Here is a 24032-nt window from a genome sequence, read left to right as displayed (position 1 = left end):
ACAGCTTCTTCCCCTCTGCCATCCAAAATTTTGGAATGGACATTGAACCCAAGAAAACTACCTCACTACTTTTTTATTATTTCTGTTTTTGCACTACTGTTTGTAATTTAACTAAAATACATATGTATACTTACTGTAATTGATTTATCTTTTTCTATATTTATCATGTATTGTGTTGTACTGCTGCCGCAGAGTTAACAAATTTTTGACATCTGCTGGTGATATTGAACTTGATTCTAATTCAGTGAAAAAACAGCTCTTGCTCCTCGACCTATGTATTTTTTTATATATATTTGGCTCAATAAAAAAAGAATAACATTATTGATAATGATAGGTATTTACTTTAAGATATGTGAAAACACCACAACTTAACATTAATTGCATTGTTGTATCTTTGCAGACAAGTTGCCAATCATATTCCATTGCTTTTACAAATTGAAGTGATTGTGGTTCAGAAGAAGTCATTAGTCAAGATGCCAAGATGTTTACTATTGACTGAGTCACCAGAACAAGGAAAACAATTTTGGATTTAATATTTCACTCAAACCACCATATTTCTCTCAAACCACCATATTTCTCGGATTACTTTGTCAGAAAGAGAAATTTACTTCTCAGTGCTAAGAACATGCAGAAAGTGTTTTTCTTTATTAACATTGATCACTATAATGATGTATTCTTTTGCCGGTGAATCAAGTCACCTCCATGTCAAAACTTCTGCTTTCTTGGATCTGAAACAACATACCAATCTTTCAAAGGCATAGGTTCAAAATGAGGGGAAAAAGATTTAAACAGGGCCTGAGGAAGAAATTAGTGGGTGAGTTGGTTGACACCCAATTACCTTAAACATTCATTTCCCCACAACCAGCTGACTTTTGAACAAAACTGGTTAATTAAGATTACACCTGATCTAATTGACTATTAACACAAAGCCTAGTCCTATACCAATTTTTCTGCACAATACGAGGGGTGATTGATAAGTTTGTGGCCTAGGATAGAGGGAGATGAGTTATACAGCTCTCGTTACATGCCCATGCAGGTCAACTCTTTGAGTGATTATGCAGAAAGTTTGAAGTTAATAACTCATCTCCTTCTACCTTAGGCCACGAACTTATCAATCACCCCTGCTGTTGACACTTTCTGGAGGTCCAAGATCCGTATGCTCCACGACTGCTGTTGTAAATGTGTAAATGTAGGAGGGGGCTATGTTGAAAAATAAATATGCTAAGTTTTCTAAAATTGACTCCTTCTACCTTAGGCCACAAACTTATCAATCGTCCCTCGAATCATTGTGTTAGATCTGTAATGATAACACAAGTGTTGACAATGGACCTGTAAATGAGCTACTCAAGCTGCATTATGAATAAATCAATTGAAGTTGCAGATATTGCCATTGGACCTGCATTGTGATGCCCTGTGTCACTAGTCTCATTTTGAATCTAATGCAGTAATGATATCACTGTACTGGTATGTTTTGGTGCTCATTATAACTGATAATGATATTGAGCTGCAGTAGCCTCTACTGATGATCGCTGTCACAGATATTTTAATTCATATTTTTGTAAGGTAAGGTGTTACTGTTTTAACCACCGCTAACTGTGCTCGAGAAGATGGTAGTGAGCCACTTTCTGAAATTACTGCAGTTTTTTGGATGTAGGGGTCCCACAAAGTTATTGAGTAGTGAGTTCCATGAATTAGATGCTGTGCAAATGAAGGAAAGGCTATTTATTGATATAAACACATGAACTGAATTGAAGAGGCTGAAGGCTGGTTTCTGAGATGCAGAGGATCTCAGATTGAAGGCAAGACTGATCATCCACTGACCACTTCTGGCTGAACATGGTTGCGAATAGCCTCAGAGCTCTCTTTATGCTTATGTGTAGTCACAGACTATTCATTTTATGAAGAATATTGAATAGAATTGAACATTGTACAATCATGCAAACTCATCTATGTTGTGATGGAAAGGTCATCGATAAAACAGCAGGAGAAGGTTGGGCCTAGGATTCCTCTTACCCTTTGGAAAACCTGCAGTAATATGACTGACCTTCAACATCCACCAGCATTCTGTAGAGGTGCGATTCCAACCACTGAAGTTCATTAACTTTGGTTCCACCAGGTCTCATTTGGTCACGTGCTGTCCTGATATCCAGGGCAGTTATTCTTATTTGGAATTTAATTATTTGATCCATGTTTAAACCAGATCTACAGTGAATCAGAATCAGATTCCAATTCTGGTTAAAATTGTATGGTCCTGGTGAAAACCAAACTGGATATCATTGAGCAGGTTTCCCAAGAGTAAATTCCGCTGGGTTCAAAGTTCAAAGTCAATTTATTATCAGAGTACATATATGCCACATTATACAACCCTGAGATTCATTTTCTAGGGGCCATATTCAATAAATCCATAGAGTAATAACCATAACAGAATAAATGTAAGAACACACTAACTTGTGTGTTCAGCCAGTGTGCAAAAGACAACAAACTGTGTAAATACAAAACGAGAGAAATAATAATAATAAATAAATAAGCAATAACTATTGAGAACATGAGATGAAGAAGAGTCCTTGAAAGTGAGTCCATAGGCTGTGGGAACATTTCATTGATGAGGCGAGTGAAGGTGAGTGAAGTTACCCCCTCTGGTTCAGGACCCTAATGGTTGAGGGGTAATAACTGTTCCTGAACCTGGTGGTGTGAGTCCTGAGGCTCCTGTACCACCTTCCTGATGGCAGCATTGAGAAGAGAGCATGGCGCCTGAGGGTCCCTGATGATGGGAGCTGCTTTCCTGTGACAGTGTTTTGTGTCGATGTGTTCAGTGGTGGGGAGGGCTTTACCTGTGATGGACTGGGCTATATTCACTACGTTTTGTAGGATTTTTCCATTCAAGGGCATTGGTGTTTCCATACCAGACTGTGATGCAGCCAGTCAATATACTATCCACCACACATCTATAGAAGTTTGTCAAAGTTTCAGATGACATTGCTAATGATTGTAAGAGGACCGACTGAGCAAATATCAGCCAATTACATTTGCCCTGGTTTTGTGTGAACAGGACATGTGAGAAATTTTACACATTGTCAGGAAAATTGCAGTGTTGTCACTGCATTTGACTGGAGGTGTGGCATTCTGGAGTGAGTGTTTACTACATTTTGTCTAGCCCCATAAACTTTGCCATAAACAGAGTTCTCAGATATTTCTTGATGTCACATAAGGGAGCCACAAGAAAGTGATTCAGGCCATAGGGTTTCAAGCTATGGTGGTGGGCACTTCTGCTTTTGTTTATAATCTACAGTACCTCATGAAAGCCAGGGATTCAAACTGCCATGTATTTATCCTATTTAGTGTGAGTACAATGCCAACCTTGCTATGGAGCATACACTCCGAGGTCACTTCTGTCATGGGCAGAAGCATCTGCAACTGAAAGATTGACCAAGATGAGTGCAAGCAGGTTTAACCTTTCATTTGGTTGCTGTAGAAAGCCACCTGGAAGGCAGAGGTTGGTAGGTTCTTGATTAATCAAGGCGTAAAAGGTTATGGGGAGAAGGCAGAAGAATGGGGCTGATAGGGAATGGCAGAGTAGACTCGATGGGCTAAATGCCCTTCTGCTCCTATGTCTTTATGTAACAGGAACTAGATTTATAAACTAAAAAAAAGGAATAATATTAATGAACTGAACTTGGGGCTGGTAACACCAATAATAGTATCAGATACTTTCCAGATATCAGTTATTCATCCTGCTGGATCTTCTTAGATGTTTATTCATTTCAGTAGGCATTTGCCTTCCCTTCCGCTTGTAAATTATTAGAAACTAGGCTTCATGAAGCAAGTGAAATATGTACCTGTTCTGAGTTTAAAGCTGATTTCCAGCATTACAGGTGTTCTGTGTACGGATCTGCAACATGGCATCAGTAGCCACCTATCTAGGCTCATTTGATAACATTGGCTCAGTCAAGGCAAAAATGTGAGAGTCTGAGTTCCATTCAGGTTCAGGGTAAAATCTGCACTTTGTTTCTCCATCCAATGTGCTTCCTGACCTGCTGTGTATTTTCAGCACACTCTGTTTTTACTTCAGGCTTCCAACATCTGTGGCAGTTTTGATTTCAGTTGAAGAACATCATTTGGATTGATCAGTTCTGAGCCAGAGATTCAAATTCACAGTGCACTCTGATGCTAGGTTTGCACTTAAAGTCAATAATGCAGTACTTAAAAAAAATCATGATATATTTGAAGTTCCAGCCTCTATATGAATGAGATACTAAAAGCATTGCTTGCTTTTCAGTTGTGTGTAAAGGACCTTGTAGTACTAAGGAAAAGCTGTAGTGTTATAACTAATATGTATGCCTCAACTAACATTACTAAACTATGCAGTGATAAACACAAGAGATTCTGCAGATGCTGGAAATCCAGACCATCACACACAAAATGCTGGAGGACTCCACAGGTTAGGCAGCATCTATGGAAATGGATAGATAGTGAGCATTTCAGACCGAGACCCTTCTTCAGAGCTGAGAAGGAAGAGGGAAAATGCCAGAATAAAAAACTGGGGGGAGGGAAACAAGGTTAGCTGGAAGGTGATAGGTGAAGCCAGGTGGGTTGGGAAGGTAAAGGGCTGGAGAGGAAGAACTCTGATAGGAGAGGAGGGTGGACCATCAGAGAAAGGAAAGGAGGAGGAGACCCAGGGGGAGGTGAAGAGGGAAGAGGCCAGAGTGGGGAATAGAAGGAGAAGAGAGGGAGAGGGAATTTTTTTTTAAACCGGAGGGAGAAATCAATATTCAGGCCATCAGGTTAGAGGCTACACAGACAGAATATAAGACGTTGTTTCTCAACCCTGAGGGTGGCCTCATCTTGGCACAAGAGACCATGAACTGAAATGTTGAAACTATGCAGTCGGCCATTTATCACCTTGCTTTTTGTGGAACTTTGATTAGCTCAATTGGGCAGTCATCCTACATTACAAATGTTCCACAGCTCAAAAGTACTGTTGCCCATCAAGTATCTGGGAAGCCCTAGGGTTACAAAAGGTTCTTTATAAATCCAAATTCCTTCCTCCTAATAACCACAGGAAAAATACCTCCATTGCTGCCCCTCCCTGTATTGTTAGTTAAACCAAATTTATTTTATTTTATTATTTATTTATAGACACAGTGTGGAATAAGCCCATCCAACACTTCGAGCTGCGCCTCCCAGAAACCCGCGATTTAATCCTGGCCTAATCACAGGACAATTTATAATGACCAATTAACCTACCAACCAGTACATCTGTGGACTGTGCCAGAGCACTCGGAGAAACCCCACACGGTCACAGGGAGAACGTACAAACTCCTTACAGGCAACAGCAGGAAGATAAGACACAGTGACAAATATCTTCCAAAGTTGTTATAAAAACACCATTTTATTGATATCAATACCACCAGAAAGCTGAGGAACATTAGTGCAACTTGTTCTATATATGCATGAAACCTGTTTTTTTCCCAACCATCATGAAACAAAGTATAAATAACATACAAAAGCAGAGAGAATGCACGTTAACCACATGACTAATGTGCTTTTTCACTGCCTAAGGTGATCCAAAAGGGTTTTCACTTTTTGATATATAAAGATGATAAATAAGTTAAATACACTTTAAGATTTTATTTACCTAGAGGCTGTACACATGAGGTAGAAAAATAATTTTACTTTCCCTTGGAACACCAACAGATAAATTAATAAAGCAATGGGGTCTGCTCTTATTCCTTAATGGTCCTTTTAGATGGTATCAATTGATCCTATCAAATAAGTCACAGTGCATCATGTCATAGGATTCACAAGGAGATAGATCTTTATCTCTATAAATGTGTTACTTTTCATGACTCCTTAATGATGAACCTCCAAGTGTTAATAACCCTAACTTTCACTGCCTTCTCTTGTTGGAGTGTTTTATAATATGCAATCTCTCACAACAGCATGTTTAGCCAAACTAATATTAATGATCCACTGTGACCTACGCTATTTCTAATTACTGTTAATTTTAATAGCAATAAATCAACTGTTTTTAAGCATTAAGGGACAACTTTCCTTTCTGGACTACTTTTAGCATATATGTTAACATGTGCGCTTATGATAAATTCCAATATGCGTCACTGTAACATTGTCTTGAGTTGAGGACAGTACATAACAGGATGGTGTTGTTTTTATAGTGATTGTACTGAACTGATTCAAAAATATATTTTAAATAGGTTGAATGTTGCATTAAAATATTAGACAGAATTTTTTATTCATCAAGCCAAAATATTACACAGAATTAAATAAAACCCTAAAGCACTGCTAATCATAAATGAAAATTAATCAGCTTTGCTTAGCAAAGTGTGGAATTTCCTTTATACAGAAAGAAAATTTAAACTCAAATATCACTTGAGAAGCTTTGTGTTTTTCTGTAATACAAGGGGAGACAAAATTTGGTAATACCGTCAGCCCTGTGTACTGCCACCATGCCTTATGCAAATGCTTTAAAATTACAATTCAATGAAGAAGTCAACAAGATAAATATAACAATCCCTTATTTCTTTTCACCACCAACGCCTCCTCATAGGGACTAAACTCAAAGGAGTATGATGGTCACAAACTTCTCTGTACTTCGAGTGTGTCTCAGGCAATGAATAGAGAATATATACCATTTGTCTAAATATCCATCTATGTACAACTTAGGGAAATTTGAAAAGTTAATGGAAATTATTGTGAATAAATATGAATACTTAATGTCCGATTGCTGAGACAAATACTATAGAATCTCATAAAATTATTTAGAAAAGTGTAAGAAATGGTAAAAAATATTAAATAGTTTGGAAAAAGAATATGGAAATGGGAATAGAATAGAATTTAAATTTGCTATTGCCAGCAAAGGCGATGAGGCCTGTGAATGTCCTCCAACTGTAATCTTCAGGAGACTTTGAGGAAAACATACTTATAGTTCAGGCCTTTGGTTTCCTCTTCTGGATCAGACTGTTGTCTAAAATTACTGTCATATAGTAACTGAAGATTTGTCAATTGTCTTTTATTCCCATTTCCATTATGATCACCTATAAAGTGGAGTTATGCTTAATTAAACACTTTAATATTACATTGATCAAGTAGATGAACACACTTAAGATTCGGGAAGCCATTTGGCCCATCTTCTCTCTTCTATCCAGAATAAGAAACTTGGACTCACTTTGACTAAATGTTTCTGAATCAACCTCGACCTTTTAATTGCACCACCATGGCTAGTGATTATTTCATTAGTCATAGCAATCTTCCAGCTATCTCCCCTAAATGACCCTACACCATGTTTAACCTATTATCCTAGGCTCTACTAAGTTATAAAGTGCTATTATATCCCAATAAATGCATTACCATAATTACCATTTGGATCTAGGTTTCTTTATGCAGAGTTGAATCTCATAATTACTGTTAATTGAATCATGTTCTTCATTCGTCTACAGTGAACTCTAACAGTATCAAAGGGAGACAGATGCATAGACAAGGTCTCCCCAGATTTCTAAATGCTGCTAGCTCATTTTCAGCTAAGTAGGTTGACTTAATTGACATCATATGAGCCTTCTGTTTTTATAAACTTGTGGAACAAATTACAATCTTGTGGATTGTGCCATCATAATCTCATCTTTCTTCCCCTAAATCATCAATGTATAATATCGGCCCATCATCAGCTCCTTTCATCATATTTTACCATTCAGTTATATATATCAGTTGATCTGTATCTTAACACCAACTATAGCCCTCAGTTCTATAACCTTTATTACCCCAGCCAAACAAAATACTACCAATCGAATTGTTTAAACTTTCAAGCTTTTTGGGACAACCAAGCTTCATTTTGAATGAAGAATAAAATGCAAGCAATGGATTTTTAATTACTTTTCAAAGGTTTATATCACTGATGAATCTAAATCAATAATGTCTTGAGAGGCACAGAAAAACATTCAAAAACTATGATCTCTCTATCTGAGCTGACAGAAGAAACATTCAATTGAAAATCTGTGGAAAGGGAAACAGAGTAAAATTTCATGTTAAAAACTCCAACAGAACTGACAGTTCTGACAACTCTGCTTAACTCTGATTTACTCTAGACAGATGCTGCCTGACCTGCAGTGTGTTCTGATATTACTTCAGATTTGCAGCATCTGCATTTTTCATTTTCCACCCACAGCAACCATTACTTCCACAGTGCCCTGACTTGATCAATAATCTCACAACCACCACTGGCAGGAGGTACTGAAGCCTGAAGTCCCACACCATGAGGTTCAAGTACAGATAATTAACTTCAACTGTTCAGTTCTTGAACCATCCTGCACAACCCAGTAGTTTAGTATAGCAACACTATGACCGCTTTGCACTATAGAGGACTTATTTTTTTGTTTTAATTGGTTTTTCTTGTAAAAATTGTGTATTAATGTTTATTTATATTTTTCTTGTGAATGTTGTGTATCGGATGCTATGCACCTGTGATGCTGCTGCAAATCAGTTTTTCTTTGCATTGGTGGTTACATGTACTTGTGTGCATGTCAAAAAAATTGGCTTCTGTTAGGCTCAGCTTCCAGTCTCCAAATGTGATTATACACAACAGTTAACTATTGTAAAAGACGTTAATGTACCAAAGAGTGCTTGTCACATGAACTGAGAATGAAATAGTAACATTAAGAATATAACTGATCTTTGTCATTAGATTGAGGCACAATGTACATTTAGTACATTTCTGCTACATGCCAGATATATATTTAAGTAAAATTATAACTTGATGCAGAATTTTTCAGTTGCCATTAGTATTCAGGTCCAAAGTTATTTCCTAAACTAGTGCTGTTAGTAGAAATGCACCTATTCCAGTTTAGATTAAAAAATAAACTTTCTTACAGTAGTCAAAACTTGTAAAATGATCATCAATATTTACATTATAGATATGCACCAATTACCATATTTAAATAATATACTTTAATTGTCAGAAATGCTATGATCTTACTCAGCTATCATTCGCTTTATTAACCTATATAATATCAATTAATTAGTGAATAAGGAAAGATTCACAAATTATCACAACTTCTCTTGCATATGACTAAATCAACATTTATAAATTGAGTTTAGATTTATTGTCATTGTGTGAGGTTTTCTCAGTTATCTCAATTTCCACATTTGCAAGCAGAAGATCTGGCTTGATACATATGAATTGCCAAAAGTTACACCGTTTCTTTGAAAATAAAAGACATCATGCTGCCTTAACTTCTCAAAATGAAAGTGGGAACTGGCAACGTTTGTCCAAGCAAATTCGTCTTTGAAATAAAGGAATGAATTCCACATGTTTAAAAATGGGAGAACAATCAATTCAGTCAGAAAAGTCTCACCCCCAAGTATAGCATCTTATGGGAATATAAGGTAATTAGAGAAAAGAATTGAGGAATGAAGTTAGAAAGTGATAAGGAGGGTTCAGTGATTGATGCAGCAATAAGTGTATTGCATTCATCGGTCATCCCTGTGTGTGATACAATAGCTTAAAACACCATCTTATAGACACAAATTAATTCATTCTTACACCACAGCCAGAACTACAAACTTTAGATAAAGATGCTTAAAGGAAAGATTTCCTTTTTTCAAACTGGGTATTTATTAGCATGTTAGATTTTTAATTATTAATTTTTTTGAAGTTTTGAGAAATTAAGTTAGTACAATTACTTCATTTTCGTGAATTAGTGGCAACTGCCCCAGAATCTGTAGCTTCCAAGAACATTGCCAATTGTGTGTATGTTTCATTTGCGGAATTCTCGAAGTGGCAGAAAAGGGGAAGGAACGCAGGAACAAACCTCAAAAAAGGTTAATGTTGTCCTGGGGGCATGTTGGTTCAAAACCTGTGCAAAGGTTAAACAAGAAGCCTCCATCAATCTGACTGAAAGATGAAGGCTGCTTTGAACAATGATGGTTACAGGAAGTTACACATTCCCTCTCATACCTGCACCGCAGGATGTTTTGTTTGCACACTTTATAGAACTGGCCTCAAGATCACAAGTAGTTCCATCTGCTCCCCAGCACTGCACCCACACTTTCAAAGAGAACATATTTAATTAGTGAAATAACCATTGTGGACCATTATTTATTTACCAGTCACTCTTTAACTTAAATGAAGGAGATGTTTGTAGCTTCCTTCAATCAGATCTGCCCTACAAGTCCACCTGAAAACCTGATATCTACCCTTCACTCCTCTAAAGTTTGGATAGATGTTAGTTCAGCTGAAATCTTCTGAATACAGATTCTTTAAACTGAAGGCATGTACACTTTCAATATGTTCAGTAAGGCTTAACTCTACAGTATAATCTTATTTTTCCAAGGGTTTTCTGACTTCGTCTCAGAAGAGCATGCACAAACCGCAGCTTAACTTGCAACTTCAAAGTCTTGTTCTTTCCTTCACCTGTGTTTTTCTTGTTGTCTTATCTTCTTACTATTAGTGTTTGCAAGTATAGATCTCCTCTCTTTGAGAACACTGCTGGCACTCCACATAGCAGCACCACTGCACCTGACAGTGGCAGGGTCGGTGCACCAGGAGACTCTGGGTGTTGTAACCCTGCCCACAGCACATACTTTCACAGTTTGTCTCCTTTGAGCACACCCTGCCTGCGGTCCCAGGAGAGTATTTACTTGGCCGACAGAAACTCGGGGAGTCCTCGATGTAAACGAGATCTGTAGTCCTTGGGATGTGGTTCTTCAAGGTGTAGCTGTGCTTTTTGGGGCTGATGAGCTCAGTCTCACCTGTGGCATCATTGGTAACACTATGGACTCTAACGGCTGTTTCATACTTGTGTTTGAGAAGCTTGCCTGTTTCATGAAAAGATGAGAGCTGCTTCCAGCAGGTTCGAACTGCACAGGATCCAGATACGCCATGGCATTTACATGTGGTCTTCAAACCACTTTTTACAGCCTGGAAGAGAAAATGTCAGGTGAGAAGACAAAATATATTGCTCAACTATGCATGGTGACCTATTATATTAGAGCTTAGCTACCCAATGGACTACTTTATTGTATGCTATGGTGCACATGATGCACAGAAGGCCATTAACTTTTATTGGCCCATCATCAAAAGTGTATTAAAGAGCTTTTCAAAATATAATATTAAAACATTCATTACCTTCATCACCCACCAATACAAAATCATAGATATATCATTACCTATGCTTTTCATACACACTTTTCCAATACAGAATACTTCATAATCATCCAGAATAACTCCATCAACTCTTCACTCAGATTGATAATTGATCCAGATCCTCTGCCCTCTGGCTGGGTGACCACCTGACTGATAGGCTGATTTGCTGTATGTATTGGTAAAGGGTGAAATGATGCACATCCAATGCAACATTGTAGGTTTCCTGGGATCAGGGTACATTGAATTCTGCCAGGGCAATAAAATGGAATTTTTTTATTGAATTTCCTCTGGGGCCGTGAAAAAATTGCATTAAGTTCTTCTGCTTTAATCTATTATTAAATTATTCATTTGCTGCAGATCAAATTAGTAGTTCATAATTAGGTGTTTGAAGATGTAAGCTCAATGGATTAATGAGCTTTTCTAATTGTATTCTTCATAATGTCTGTATAACAGAACATTCAAGGATCTCCCAGTGCAGAGTTACAGAGTAAAGCACAAAAACTCAGCTCACTACATTTACATTCATCTACACTAATTCCACATTTCTTCTCACATCCCCATCAACTTTGCCCTGCCCAATTCTCCTGCTACCCATCTATACTGAGGTAATTTACAATTATCTTCAAAAAAAATCCCTCAGTTCACTAAATTAAAGTAGACAATGTAGCCCCTAGCAACCTTGGGGATATGGGAGAAAACAGGAGCACTTGGGGAAACACATACCTTTCAGTGTGAACTACAATGACAGCATCCAAGATCAAGATTGTCTGTGAAGCTCTAAGGCAGTGAGGCTCATTCCAGTGCTGCCTAATTCCATAACAAAATGATTATTAATCTTGAGCAACACATACAGAACGGTGGAAGAACTCAGCAGATCAGGCTGCTTCTGTGGAGGGAAATAAACAGTCAACTTTCAGATCAAGAACATTCATCAGGACTGTAAAGAAAGAGTGTGGAAGCTAGAATAAGAAGGGGGGAGTACAAGCTGGCAGAGATTCTGCTTCTGCCCCTTTTCTTTCCAGTCCTGATGAAGGGTCTCAGCCCAAAACGTTGACTGTTTATTCCTCTCCATAGAAGCTGCCTGGCCTGCTGAGTTCCTTCAGCATTTTGTGTGTGTTGCTGATAATTAGTCATATTATGTTATGACACTTTTAAAGTTCACATATTGCGGAAGTACTTCACCTTTGTGCATTAATGCAAATCTGTTAACAAATTTTGGTCGTGTAGTGGTTAGCAAAATGCAATTACAGTGCCTCTGACTGTGTGTGGTTTCCTCTGGGTGCTCCAGTTTCCTCCCACATTCCAAACACATTCAGTGAGGTTCAGTGAGTTGCGAGCAGTATGTATTGGTGCCAGAAGTTTTGCTACACTTTTGGGCTGCCGGGAACAATCCTCACTTGTGTGATTTTGACCCAAACAATACATTTTACTGTAAGTTTTGATGTACATGTGACAAATAAAGTTAATCTTTAATTTTCAAACTGGTGGCCAATCTGATCTCTCTCCACTTTAAAAGAAAGACATTCCGTAAAGGTGCAAATATGCAGCAGACCTGCTGTCACCTGTTCAACATGACAGAGAAATAAGCTCATTGACTTCACCTTGCTTTTCTAAATTATATTGATCACTATTCTTTCATTGTTCTGGAGTTAACTTGGCTTGAATTGAAGTGGAAACAGAAATCAGGAAATTCACAGTTCATCAAATGCTGCACTCTGGATGGAAGTTACTGCTTGCCATCCTGTGGTCAAGTGATACACTCAATCTATTCCACATAAGCAAAGTAAAGGCAGAACAATGAAACGTGAACATTGCTATAATCTCACTAGATGATGTATAGGGCTGAAACCTCACACACGTGATTTCTTAACATTGTAAAAGAACTTCCTTTTCCAATGATGAACCAAAATACATAAATTTAGATTCTACATAGATTTCAATTTCAGACACCCTGCCATCAGATTTCTGGACAGTGAAGTAAGGTTGAGAGCCTCTGTCAGTCAGAATGACCATGGGTGTCTAGATAGGCAAGCCTGGGCAGTGTGATATGGAGAGCAAGCTGTTGCCCATGTAGCAAGCTCGCCCTCTCCACGCAACTGATGAACCCAAGGGAATGGCAAAGACTGATACAGTTTGGTACCAGCAATGTCGCAGGAGTTGCCAGTCAGCGTTGAACTCAATGTAAGACTGCCTTAGGGACTCCAGCTTCGGATTTTTGCCTCAGGGTTTACACCCAAAGCCTTCCCCATGAATGGGTATAGCTGCAAAGCAGTGGAGGTTTGAGATCAGAATTTTCCTTCTCCTAGATACACTGCCAAACACGGCTGACAAGCCCCATCAGTAAGAAGCGACTGGTTTTAAGGTGCCAGTAACCCTCTTTGCCCCTTCTCCTGTCAGTAAAAATGGTTCCATCGCACTTAGTAGCCAAACCCCACGCGTGAAGGCCCAGAGCTGGACTTGGTTGTCAGAGGCTATTTGAGGTGCATGCAATTGGGAGCACTTAATAAATAATGGGATTTTGTCCTCATTGCCACCCCAGTTATAACAACCTTAAGGAACAGACAATGAACACTGCAACACTAATTTTGCTTTCTTTTTGCACTACTTATATATACACATACACGCGCTGTATTTCGTATTGTAAATTATACTATTTTATGCATTGCAATGTACTGCTGTCACAAAACAACAACTTTTACAATACTTGTCAGTGATATTAAACCTGAATCTGATTCTAAACCCACCTGGGATCACCCAGGTGATGCCGTCAGCTTGAACTTTCTCAATTGCTTGCCTTGCATTTGAATCCAGTGTACAATTTCTCGCATTTCTTTCTGTACAGTTTATCAGCAAACTTTACTGTAGTTAAATCAGTACAGCATTAAACTAGTCATAATCTGAAGCTACTTGTATTAAATATGGAATTATACATACATTCATCCTTTCATGATTAGTTTGGAGAATGGAGAGGGCGCACTGGGACAAATTCAAGAAACATTCTGAACATGGTTTAAAAGAATTGCTAGAAATCCAAATAAAGCAAAGTACAGGGGTTAAATGTAAGAGAGGCCTGTGCTTAATCTAATCATAAAGTCCATTGTGATCACACTAGAGACAGGAATAGAAAATCTTCCATCCAATAGTAATTCTCTTCAATATGATAAATGCCCTAAGTGAAATTAGCAGTGTAATTTCTAAACTTAGATGAGCCTAATAATTATGCATTTCCTATATTACCATACATGTGTTTAATTTATTCATCATAATTTTAGTTACTACATTAGCACAGCATTGAATGAAATGTGATGAAAAAATATTTCAAAAATCTAAATTGTACTTTAAGCGAAATTTTAAAAGGCTTACTTTTTCAGGTAAGGGCAGTCTGAACAGGTATAACTTTGATGAGTCAATGAGCAATACTTGTTCCAATTACTGGGAAATCTGATGAGCTTCAAATACTTAAGTGATCATCTCTGGTTTCCTAAAAGCATTGCAATGCTTTGCATAAACATGCTTTGTCCTGACTAATTCCTTATTTGCAGTTCTTTGCATTCGGTCAGTAAATACACTTCAGGCAATGTTTCTTATCAGGCTGGCAGCTAACTGCTAACCTTTGCCTCCTGTTAGATTAGTGCTTTGGTACCTGGAAGCTGCAATTTAATACAAAAAGGAAAAAACAACACTTTTGATGACTTTAGCACAGAATCTTCTGATATTTTCCTTTCAGAGTTTCCTGTGGTAGGTATTTGAAAGTAGCATCATTTAACATAAAGATAATTTTTCTGCTGTTTGTTGTGCTTCTTTTAATTACTTTCCATTGAAAAAGAAGATAAATGTGTAAACAGTGAAGAATTAGATTGATTGTAATCACCTGTCAGTGAGGAAACAACAGTTTTCTTGCATTGACATCAACATCAAACACAATTAATTCAACATATAGTAAATAGCAAGCAAGAATCTTAGGAATTCTATATGATTTGCTAACAATTTTCTAAGTATTTAAAACTTTTTTTTGTTTCTAAACAGCTAGTGCTTTAGCAAGTGGTGGCTCATTCTTGCAATTCCCTACCAACTGAATGTCTGACCTGGGTGGTTGCAGCAGTCTGAGTCCTTGCACTGTGTGTGCAGAGAGCCCAATCAAGCTTACAAAACTATCACTTTCTCAGAGAACAGCAATTCCTCAAATCTCAAAAATAAACTGCAATGACCAGAAACCATGCTCAAGTTTTTCCTTGCTTTCTCCTTTGAGTTCACGCTGCTCATTGAGATCTTATGAATGCAAACACCTAAATTGGAGATGCCAGAAACCCAGTTCAGGAATTCATTCACATATTGGGTCCTGAACTAACTGTCTGCCTTCTCAATAAGATCTCCAAGCACACAAAGTTATGATCCAGTAAATATATAAAATCTGCCCTACCATTACAGACTTAAGGAGGGAAAAAGAAAATGTCCAAGGACACAATTCAGGTGACACACTGGTAGAGCCCCATCCTCACATCACCTGGGATGCTGTCTGAGCGGAGTTTGCATGTTCTCCCCATAACCATCACGGGTTTCTTCTCCAAAGATGTGTGGCTTGGTAGGTTAATGGACCCTTAGTAAGTTACCCCTAGTGTGTAGGTGGATGGTAGAATCTGGGAACAATTAATGGTATGCAGGGAGAATAGAATGGGATTAGCATAGGATTGATATAAATGGGTGTTTGTTCATTTGTTCAGGGTCCTGTCATCAGTGGGTCCAGAGCTTGAGGCCTCATGTTCGGTGATTGGCACATCCAGGGTTCAATGACAAAGATCAGGGCCAAGGGATGATTGGGAAGACCAGGGGTCAAGGCACATTGTTCAAAGCTAAATCTGGAAATATCTATGAGTCCACTGGGGTGGTGACAGTCCAGTGTCTGAAGGCCAGAGTCCATGTCCACTGGAGACTGATGGCCTGTCCTAGGGTTAAAGGTCTGTGTGTGCATGCCTGGGAGGAAGGAATAGTGTTTGTTTTTGTCGATGTTGTTTTGTTGGTTGTGTTGTATTGTTCAGCTGAGCATTGTGCCCATCTTAGGTTGGCACCGGAATATGTGGTGAAACTTGCGGGCTGCCCCCAGCACACTCTTGTGTGGGCTGGTGGTTAATAAAAGCAGCACATTTCACTGTATGTTTCCATGCACACGAGTTACAGGTGCGTTTAAGGAAACGGGTTTTTAAACTCCCTATACCGACTACCTTGCTGGCGAACGTGCAGTCTCTGGTGAATACAATCGATGATCTCAGAGCCAGGGTGCTGAATCAGAGGGATATTAGGACCGTGTGTGTCCTTTGTTTCACAGAATCCTGGTTAACCCCTTCCGTACCGGATGCAGCGATTCAGATCGATGGATTTACTATACACTGTCAGAATAGATCTATAGAGTCTCTCAAAAGCAGAGGTGGAGGAGTATGCCTCATGATCACCTCTTCTTGGTGCACAAATTATCAGTGCTGTCCCAACTCTGCTCACCAGACCTGGAATATCTAGCAGTAAAGTGCCATACTTTTTAACTACCACGGGAGTTCTCTGGGGTTATTTTGGTAGCAGTTTACATTCCACCTCAGGCCAATGTCAATCAGGCTTTGGATCTTCTGAGCAATGGGATCAACATGCACAAAACAGCACACCCTAATGCCTTCACCATCGTTTTAGGAGAATTTAACCAGGCAAGTCTAAAAAAAATCACTAAGCAATTACCATCAACAGATCACTTGCAATACCAGAGGAAACAACACACTGGCCCATTGCTACACCACCATCAAGAATGCCTACCGTGCTATTCCACGCCCTCACTTCGGGAAGTCTGATCACCTGGCTGCACTTCTACTCCCTGAGTATAGCCAGAGACTGAAGACTGCAGCTCCAGTAGTGAGGACCAAGAAGGTTTGGACAAGGGAAGCACAGGAGCGCCTACAGGACTCTTTTGAATCGGTGGACTGGACTGTATTCAGGGATTCATCTTCGGACCTGGATGACTATGCTTCAGTTGTTACCAACTTCATTAAAACCTGTGTGGATGAGTGTGGAAGAATTACTGTACATTCCCAAACCAAAAGCGATGGATGAACCAGGAGGTATGTCGTCTGCTGGAGGCTAGATCTGTGGCATTCAAGTCTGGTGACCCAGGCCTGCACCAGGAAACCAGGTATGATTTGCGGAGAGCTATTTCTAGGGCGAAGAGACAATTTTGAAAGAGTTTGGAGGTGACATCAGATGTACTACAGCTCTGGCAGGGTTTGCAAGACATTACTTCCTACAAAGCAAAACCCAATAGCATGAATGGCAGTGATGCTTCACTACCAGATGAACTCAATGCCTTCTATGCATGCTTTAAAAGAGAGAACACAACTCCAGCTGTGAAGATCCCTGCTGCACCTGATGACCCTGTGATCTCTGTCTCAGAGGCTGATGTTAGACTGTCTTTAAAAAGAGTGAACCTTCGCAAGGCGGAAGGTCCCGATGGAGTACCTGGTAAGACTGGTAAAACCTGTGCCAAACAACTAGCGAGAGTATTCAAGGACATTTTCAACCTCTCACTGCTACGGGCGGAAGTTCCCACTTACTTCAAAAAGGCAACAATTATACCAGTGCCTAAGAAGAATAATGTGGGCTGTCTTAATGTCTATCACCCGGTAGCACTCACATCTACAGTGATGAAATGCTTTGAGAGGTTGGTCATGACTAGACTGAACTCCTGCCTCAGCAAGCCCCTGGACCCATTGCAATTTGCCTATCGCCACAATAGGTCAATGGCAGATGCAATCTCAATGGCTCTCCACATGGCTTTAGACCACCTGGATAACACAAACACCTACATCAGGATGCTGTTCATCAGCATTTAATACCATCATTCCTACAATGCTGATTGAGAAGTTACAGAACCTGGGCCTCTGTACCTCCCTCTGCAATTGGATCCTTGACTTCCTAACCGGAAGATCATGGTCTGTGCGGATTGGTGATAACATATCATCCTCGCTGACGATCAACAGTGGTGCACCTCAGGGGTGTGTGCTTAACCCACTGCTCTACTCTTGATATACATATGACTGTGTGGCTAGGCATAGCTCAAATACCATCTATAAAATTGCTGATGATACAACCATTGTTGGTAGAATCGCAGTTGGTGACGAGAGGGCGTACAGGAGCAAGATTTGCCAACTGGTGGAATGGTTTCGCAGCAACAACCTGGCACTCAATGTCAGTGAGATGAAAGAGCTGATTGTGGACTTCAGGAAGGGTAAGACAAAGGAACATATACCAATTTTCATGGAAGGATCAAAAGTAGAGAGAGTGAGCAGTTTCTGGGTGTCAAGATCTCTGAGGACCTAACCTGGTCCCAACATATCAATGTAATTATGAAGAAGGCAGGACAGCAGCTATACTTCATTAGGAGTTTGAAGAGATTTGGCATGTCAACAAATATACTCAAAAACTTCTATAGATGTACCCAGGACATCTTCAAGAACCGGTGTCTCAGAACGGTAGTGTCCATTATTAAGGGCCTCCAGCACCCAGGGCATGCCCTTTTCTCACTGTTACCATCAGGAAGGAGGTACAGAAGCCTGAAGGCACACACTCAGCAATTCAGGAACAGCTTCTTCCCCCCTGCTATCCAATTCCCAAATGGACATTGAACCCGTGAACACTACCTCTTCCCCTCTGCCATCAGGGAGGAGGTACAGGAGCCTGAAGGCACACAGTCAGCAATTCAGGAACAGCTTCTTCCCCTCTGCCATCCGATTCCTAAATGGACATTAAACCCTCAGACAACACCACACTTTTTTTTTATTTCCAATATTTCTGTTTTTGCATGACTTTTAATCTATTCAATATACAAATACTATTATTTATTTATTTATCTATTTATTTATTTCTCTGCTAGATTATGTATTGCATTGAACAGCTGCTGCTAAGTTAACAAATTTCACATCATATGCCGGTGATAATAAACCTGATTCTGATTCTGAAATAAATTCGAATCTTGAATCAGTGCACACAGTCGGCTGAAGAGCTTGTTTCATGCTATGTATGACTTTGGCGCCATGACTCTATAACACTGGCCAGTCAAAATTCAGTTTCTGCAATTGTGTGCATGAATCATCACTTGAGCAGAAAGAAAATGGATTCAGACAAGAGCGGGTGAAGAGGGAGGTTTTTGTACGGCACACAGAAACTATTAAATGCATGGTTCAAACTGCTTAGAAAAATGGTTTTACTAGGCAAGGAGACTGCGAATTTAAGGAGAAGCTGGTAGCTTGATAAAAAGAACTGACTCAAAGACACTAGAGTTACAAACGAAAAAATTCTAGTGCCTTGCACAGGGTGTGTGTGCATGCGTGCGTGCGGTTTATATGGAAGACCTGCATCAGCAGTAATGACCTGCCTAACCGAGTCCTAGGCCACAGTATCTGGTACTGTGAAGACCATTGCAGGTAGATAGACAGATGGCATGTTAATCTTTGTTGCACAAGGGTGGGGGCATGGGCAGGTTGAAATGAAAAAGTAAGAATGCTTTGGTGAGAGTGGACAACTCTTACAAATCAGCCCTGGCCTTATCGTGACAAACTGCTAAACACAGCCTACTTCCAATGTTGCATCCTTTCCACCTCAGGGACTCTTCTTTGTTACCCTCCACTCCCACATTCCCCTCACCAAACCCACGATCTCCCAGTTTTTCTTTGTAAAATTAGAAAATTGTGCAAGATCTGATCTATAGCAACCAATAGGTTGGAGTTCATGAATAACAATGGCAGGCCCTTGACCCACCCCACACCACTGATTCAAATGCTTGTCACAGTGCCAAATGCTTTCTGGGCCATAACAAAGAAAAGAAAATAATATTGTAACATTGAGTGAGATATTTTAATGCTATATTTTACAGTGTCCTTAAGGAACATATGATAAAACTGAATATGGAAAATGGTCCAACATGGTATTTGTAAACAAATACCACCATAGATTTTCACAAATGTTATGACTATAGAGAGATAGAAGGTTGGTGAAACTTTACAATCCATGATATTCCACACCTATCTCTAAGGTCATTTAAGAAGTTGATAAATTTACCTTTGAAGCCAACATTACAGACAGGAGTTAGAGCTTTATAAAATGTATCAACACACAAGGACGAACTCCAATTTCCCTGACCAAAGAGTGATAGACTTCTGCTCAGACCCCTGTAAGAATCTGCACATCTCAATACAAAAAACAATTGTGAATCTAACCAATCGAAAAGGTTCAGTCCTCACCTTGATGCCCACATTGGTGTTGTGCATATCAACTCTGGCTCTCAGGTCTTTGCTGGCTTTCCTCTGCCCCAAAAAGTGCTTGATGAACTTAATGCTGTATTTGAGGTTGTCCCCACAGCCACCCCATTGCCACGCCTCTTTGTTCTCCAGGTCAGGTGACTCATCGCAGGTACAGCGCTCCATGCGGCCTGAACTACAAGCTTTGGCCAGCGAGTGGGTGAGTCCAGCTGAAGAAATCGCAAACAGAAAGGCGGTCTCCTTAAACCCTACAGGAGAAGGAACAAAATGACTTGCATAAAGTTGTCTAAAACATGAGTGGAGGAGGTGACATACGGCTGTGATTATGTGTCAGCTAATTTATTTAAACAGGAACTGCCACAAATTCCTGATTGTTTAAGCAGAGTATTAATGTACATTTAAGTTAAACTGCTTGTGAGTGAAATCCTGAAAACAGCCATTATGCCAAAAAACTATCAAACCACATTCACTCCAAACTCATCACACCAGATTCCATTGTAGAGCCTTCAATGTGAAACATTAATTATTTCTCTTTCCACAGATGCTGCCTGATCTGCTGGGTCTTTCCCCAGTATTTCCTGTTTTTATTTCAGAATTCCAGCATCTCTTAGCAGTTCTTATCATCTATTCTTTCTCCCCCAGTTTCTTTCAAACTAACCACTCAAGCACAGCAAGCCTCTAAGCCAGAGATTCCCAACAGTTAATGGTAAGAGTCCATGGCATGAAAATGGTTGACAACCCCTGCCCTATGTTTTTCCAATTCTGTCCCTGATAACCTCTGTCCTTCTAATGGCAGCATTGCCTTCAACCAAGCACATTCTGAGATCCAGAACTACAATTCCAAAGACCTTCAACAAAGATGCCAAGCTTGCAACTACATCACTACTCCTGAGCTGGCTCAAAGCATCTTCAGAAAATGCCTGCACACTGGCATGTCCAAGCTCTCATCTAATTCAGCCAATGGGTGTCAGTCACCACCGCTGATTTGCTGTCCATAGGTTGGATGATGCTACACTCCACTTTCCAGTTGTCTGATAGTTAATATTGCATACAGTTAAAGCACAGAAACAGTCATTTTAGTTGATGGTCAATTCTTGATTTACATCACACATAGACTCTTCCCACTTTATTTAATTAAACCTTCTCATTTAAAACTTCTGTTTTTTCCTTCTATATATCCAGCTTACCTTATTGTATTGATGCTTTTTGCTTTAACTATGCATTCGAATTCCATAAGATCATACGAGATAGGAGCAGAATTAGGCCATTTGGCCCATCGACTCTGCTCTGCATTTCATCATAGCTGATCCATTTCCCACTCAGCCCCAATCCCCTGCCTTCTTTCCATATCCCTTCAAGCCCTAATTAATCAAGAATCTAGTAGCCTCTGTCTTAAATATACCCAGTGACCTGGCCTCCACAGCCACCTGTGGCAACAAATTCCACAGATTCACCACTCTCTAGCTAAAGAAATTGCTCCTCATCTCCATTCTAAAAGCATGCCCCTCTATTCTGAGGCTGTGCCCTCTGGTCCTAAACTCTCCCATCATAGGAGACACCCTCTCCACACCCACTCTATCAAGGGTTTTCACCATTCGATAGGTCTATATTCTAACTATTGGAGAACAAACCTGTTAAAAAGGTTTCTTCTGAACTCATTATTGGTCTAATCAGACATTATTTTATAGTTATCACTAACAGTATGGGAACTTACACAAGTGAAAACATTGTCTCCATGAAAGTCAGTCAGGACCCCTTTTATTTTGTCAGGACCCCTTTTATTTTGTTCTCAAAGAGAAAAGTCCCAAACTGTTTAATTTTTAAACCTACCACTTGAACTTTACAATTATGTTATCCGGCTTTCTATTAGAAGCCACTAATAAAATTGTTATCTATGGCTGCATTCCAGGTGTCCATTATTTAACATATTAATCTTCCATTTGGTCTTAAACTCAGCTTCGAAAAAAGGACAATTAGATTCATTTAATTTTCCAAGGTTGGAAATCCCAGTAGAAAGTCATCAGTTATAAAGGATTAAAGGGCATTTTTAAAACAAACATATATTAGGGATATAATTTTGCAGCTACATTAATATTCTTGTGAGCTGGATTTTTGCCTTCTAGTGCTCAGTTGTTCAAAGGATCCCGTTGAGTACAATCACCCCATAATGATTCCAACTTCTTGTCTGTACTGAGGTATACAGTCCCAGCAAGGGAAGGAACTGCTGGTGCAACACCTGATTAGAGAAAGGGGCAAAATCAGAAAGAGCTTCTGCTCCTATTTGCTACCCACAGACTCACATTTCAAAATATGTCTGATGAGTGTGAGATGAGGAGGGAACTAGGCTTGGCTGTAATAGCCAAGTATATGTTATATGACAACTACCTGTACAACTACACACAGATTATCAGCAGTTTCAGGAGAATATTGGATATAGTTAAAGAGAAAGAAGCTTCACGATCTACTGTCTTGAGAATGAGATGTAACAGTGACAATGCTCACTAACAAAACAGAACCAGAATGTCACAATAAGCTGCTGTCTTCCTGTAAGCACAAGAGAAAATCTGCAGATGCTGGAACTCCAGAGCAGCACATACAAAATGCTGGAGGAACTCAGCAGGTCAGGCAGCATCGATGGGAATGAACAAATAGTCAAATGCAGGCTGCAACCCTTCCGCAGGACTGGAAAAAAAGAGGAAAGATGCCAGGTGGAGGAAGGGGAAGGAGAATAGCTAGAAGGTGATGGGTGAAGTCAGGTGGGTGGGAAAAGTAAAGGCATGGAGAAGAAGGAATCTGATAGGAGAGGTAAATGGACCATAGGGGAAAGAGAGGGAGGAGGGGACACAGGAGGAGGTGACAGGCAGGTGAGAGAAGGTAAGAGACAAATGGGGAATAGAAGAAGAGGAAAGGGGGAGGGAAAAAAAGAAAAAAGATTACCAGAAGGAGAAATTAATGACCATGCCATCAGATTGAAGGCTGCCTAGACAGAATAGGGGGTGTTACTCCTTCCCCCTGAGAGTTGCCTCATCGTAACAGAAGAGGAGGCCATGGACTGACATGTCGGAATGGGAATGGGAATTGGAATTAAAATGCTTGGCCATCAACATTTGGCTGATGGAGTGAAGGTGCTCGGCGAGGCAGTCCCCCAGTTTACATCGGCTCTCACCAATGTAGAGTAGACTGCATCGGGAGCACCGGACACAATGGACAACCCCAGTGGACAATTCATTTCCTGTAAGCTTATTCCCAATATTATCTATTTAGGCTATTAAACTAAACAATAAAGATAAATATGTATTTCTACATATATTATTGCATGACCTATTTACTTAGCCCAGAGAATACCTTCAACTAAAGTATGATCAATTAAAGAGGGCCCACATCTTTAAATAATCCTCTGAGATAGAGAGAATGTGTTATACGAGGGGTGATTGATAAGTTCATGGCCTAAGTTAGAAGGAGTCAATTTTAGAAAACCTAGCACATTTATTTTTCAACATAGTCCCCTCCTACATTTACACACTTAGTCCATCGGTCGTGGAGCTTACGGATCTTGGACCTCCATAAAGTGTCCACAGATAGGTGATTGA

General features: G+C 39.7%; 1 protein-coding gene across 1 annotated transcript in view; it reads right to left on the bottom strand.

Moving 5' to 3' along the window:
- Nucleotides 1-5370: 5370 nt before the first annotated feature.
- Nucleotides 5371-24032, bottom strand: part of LOC140741050 (protein Wnt-9b-like) — a 31029-nt gene continuing 12367 nt past the window's right edge. The window contains exons 3-4 of the mRNA XM_073070714.1: nucleotides 20425-20690; nucleotides 5371-10927 (exon numbers count right to left, since the gene is read on the bottom strand). Coding sequence (XP_072926815.1) covers nucleotides 10454-10927; nucleotides 20425-20690 — 740 coding nt within the window. The 3' untranslated portion in view covers nucleotides 5371-10453. The remainder of the gene's footprint in view (nucleotides 10928-20424; nucleotides 20691-24032) is intronic.

The sequence above is a fragment of the Hemitrygon akajei genome, chromosome 18 (genome assembly GCF_048418815.1).
Source record: "Hemitrygon akajei chromosome 18, sHemAka1.3, whole genome shotgun sequence".
NCBI classification, from domain to species: Eukaryota; Metazoa; Chordata; class Chondrichthyes; order Myliobatiformes; family Dasyatidae; genus Hemitrygon; species Hemitrygon akajei.
This window is presented reverse-complemented; position numbering and strand designations above follow the sequence as displayed.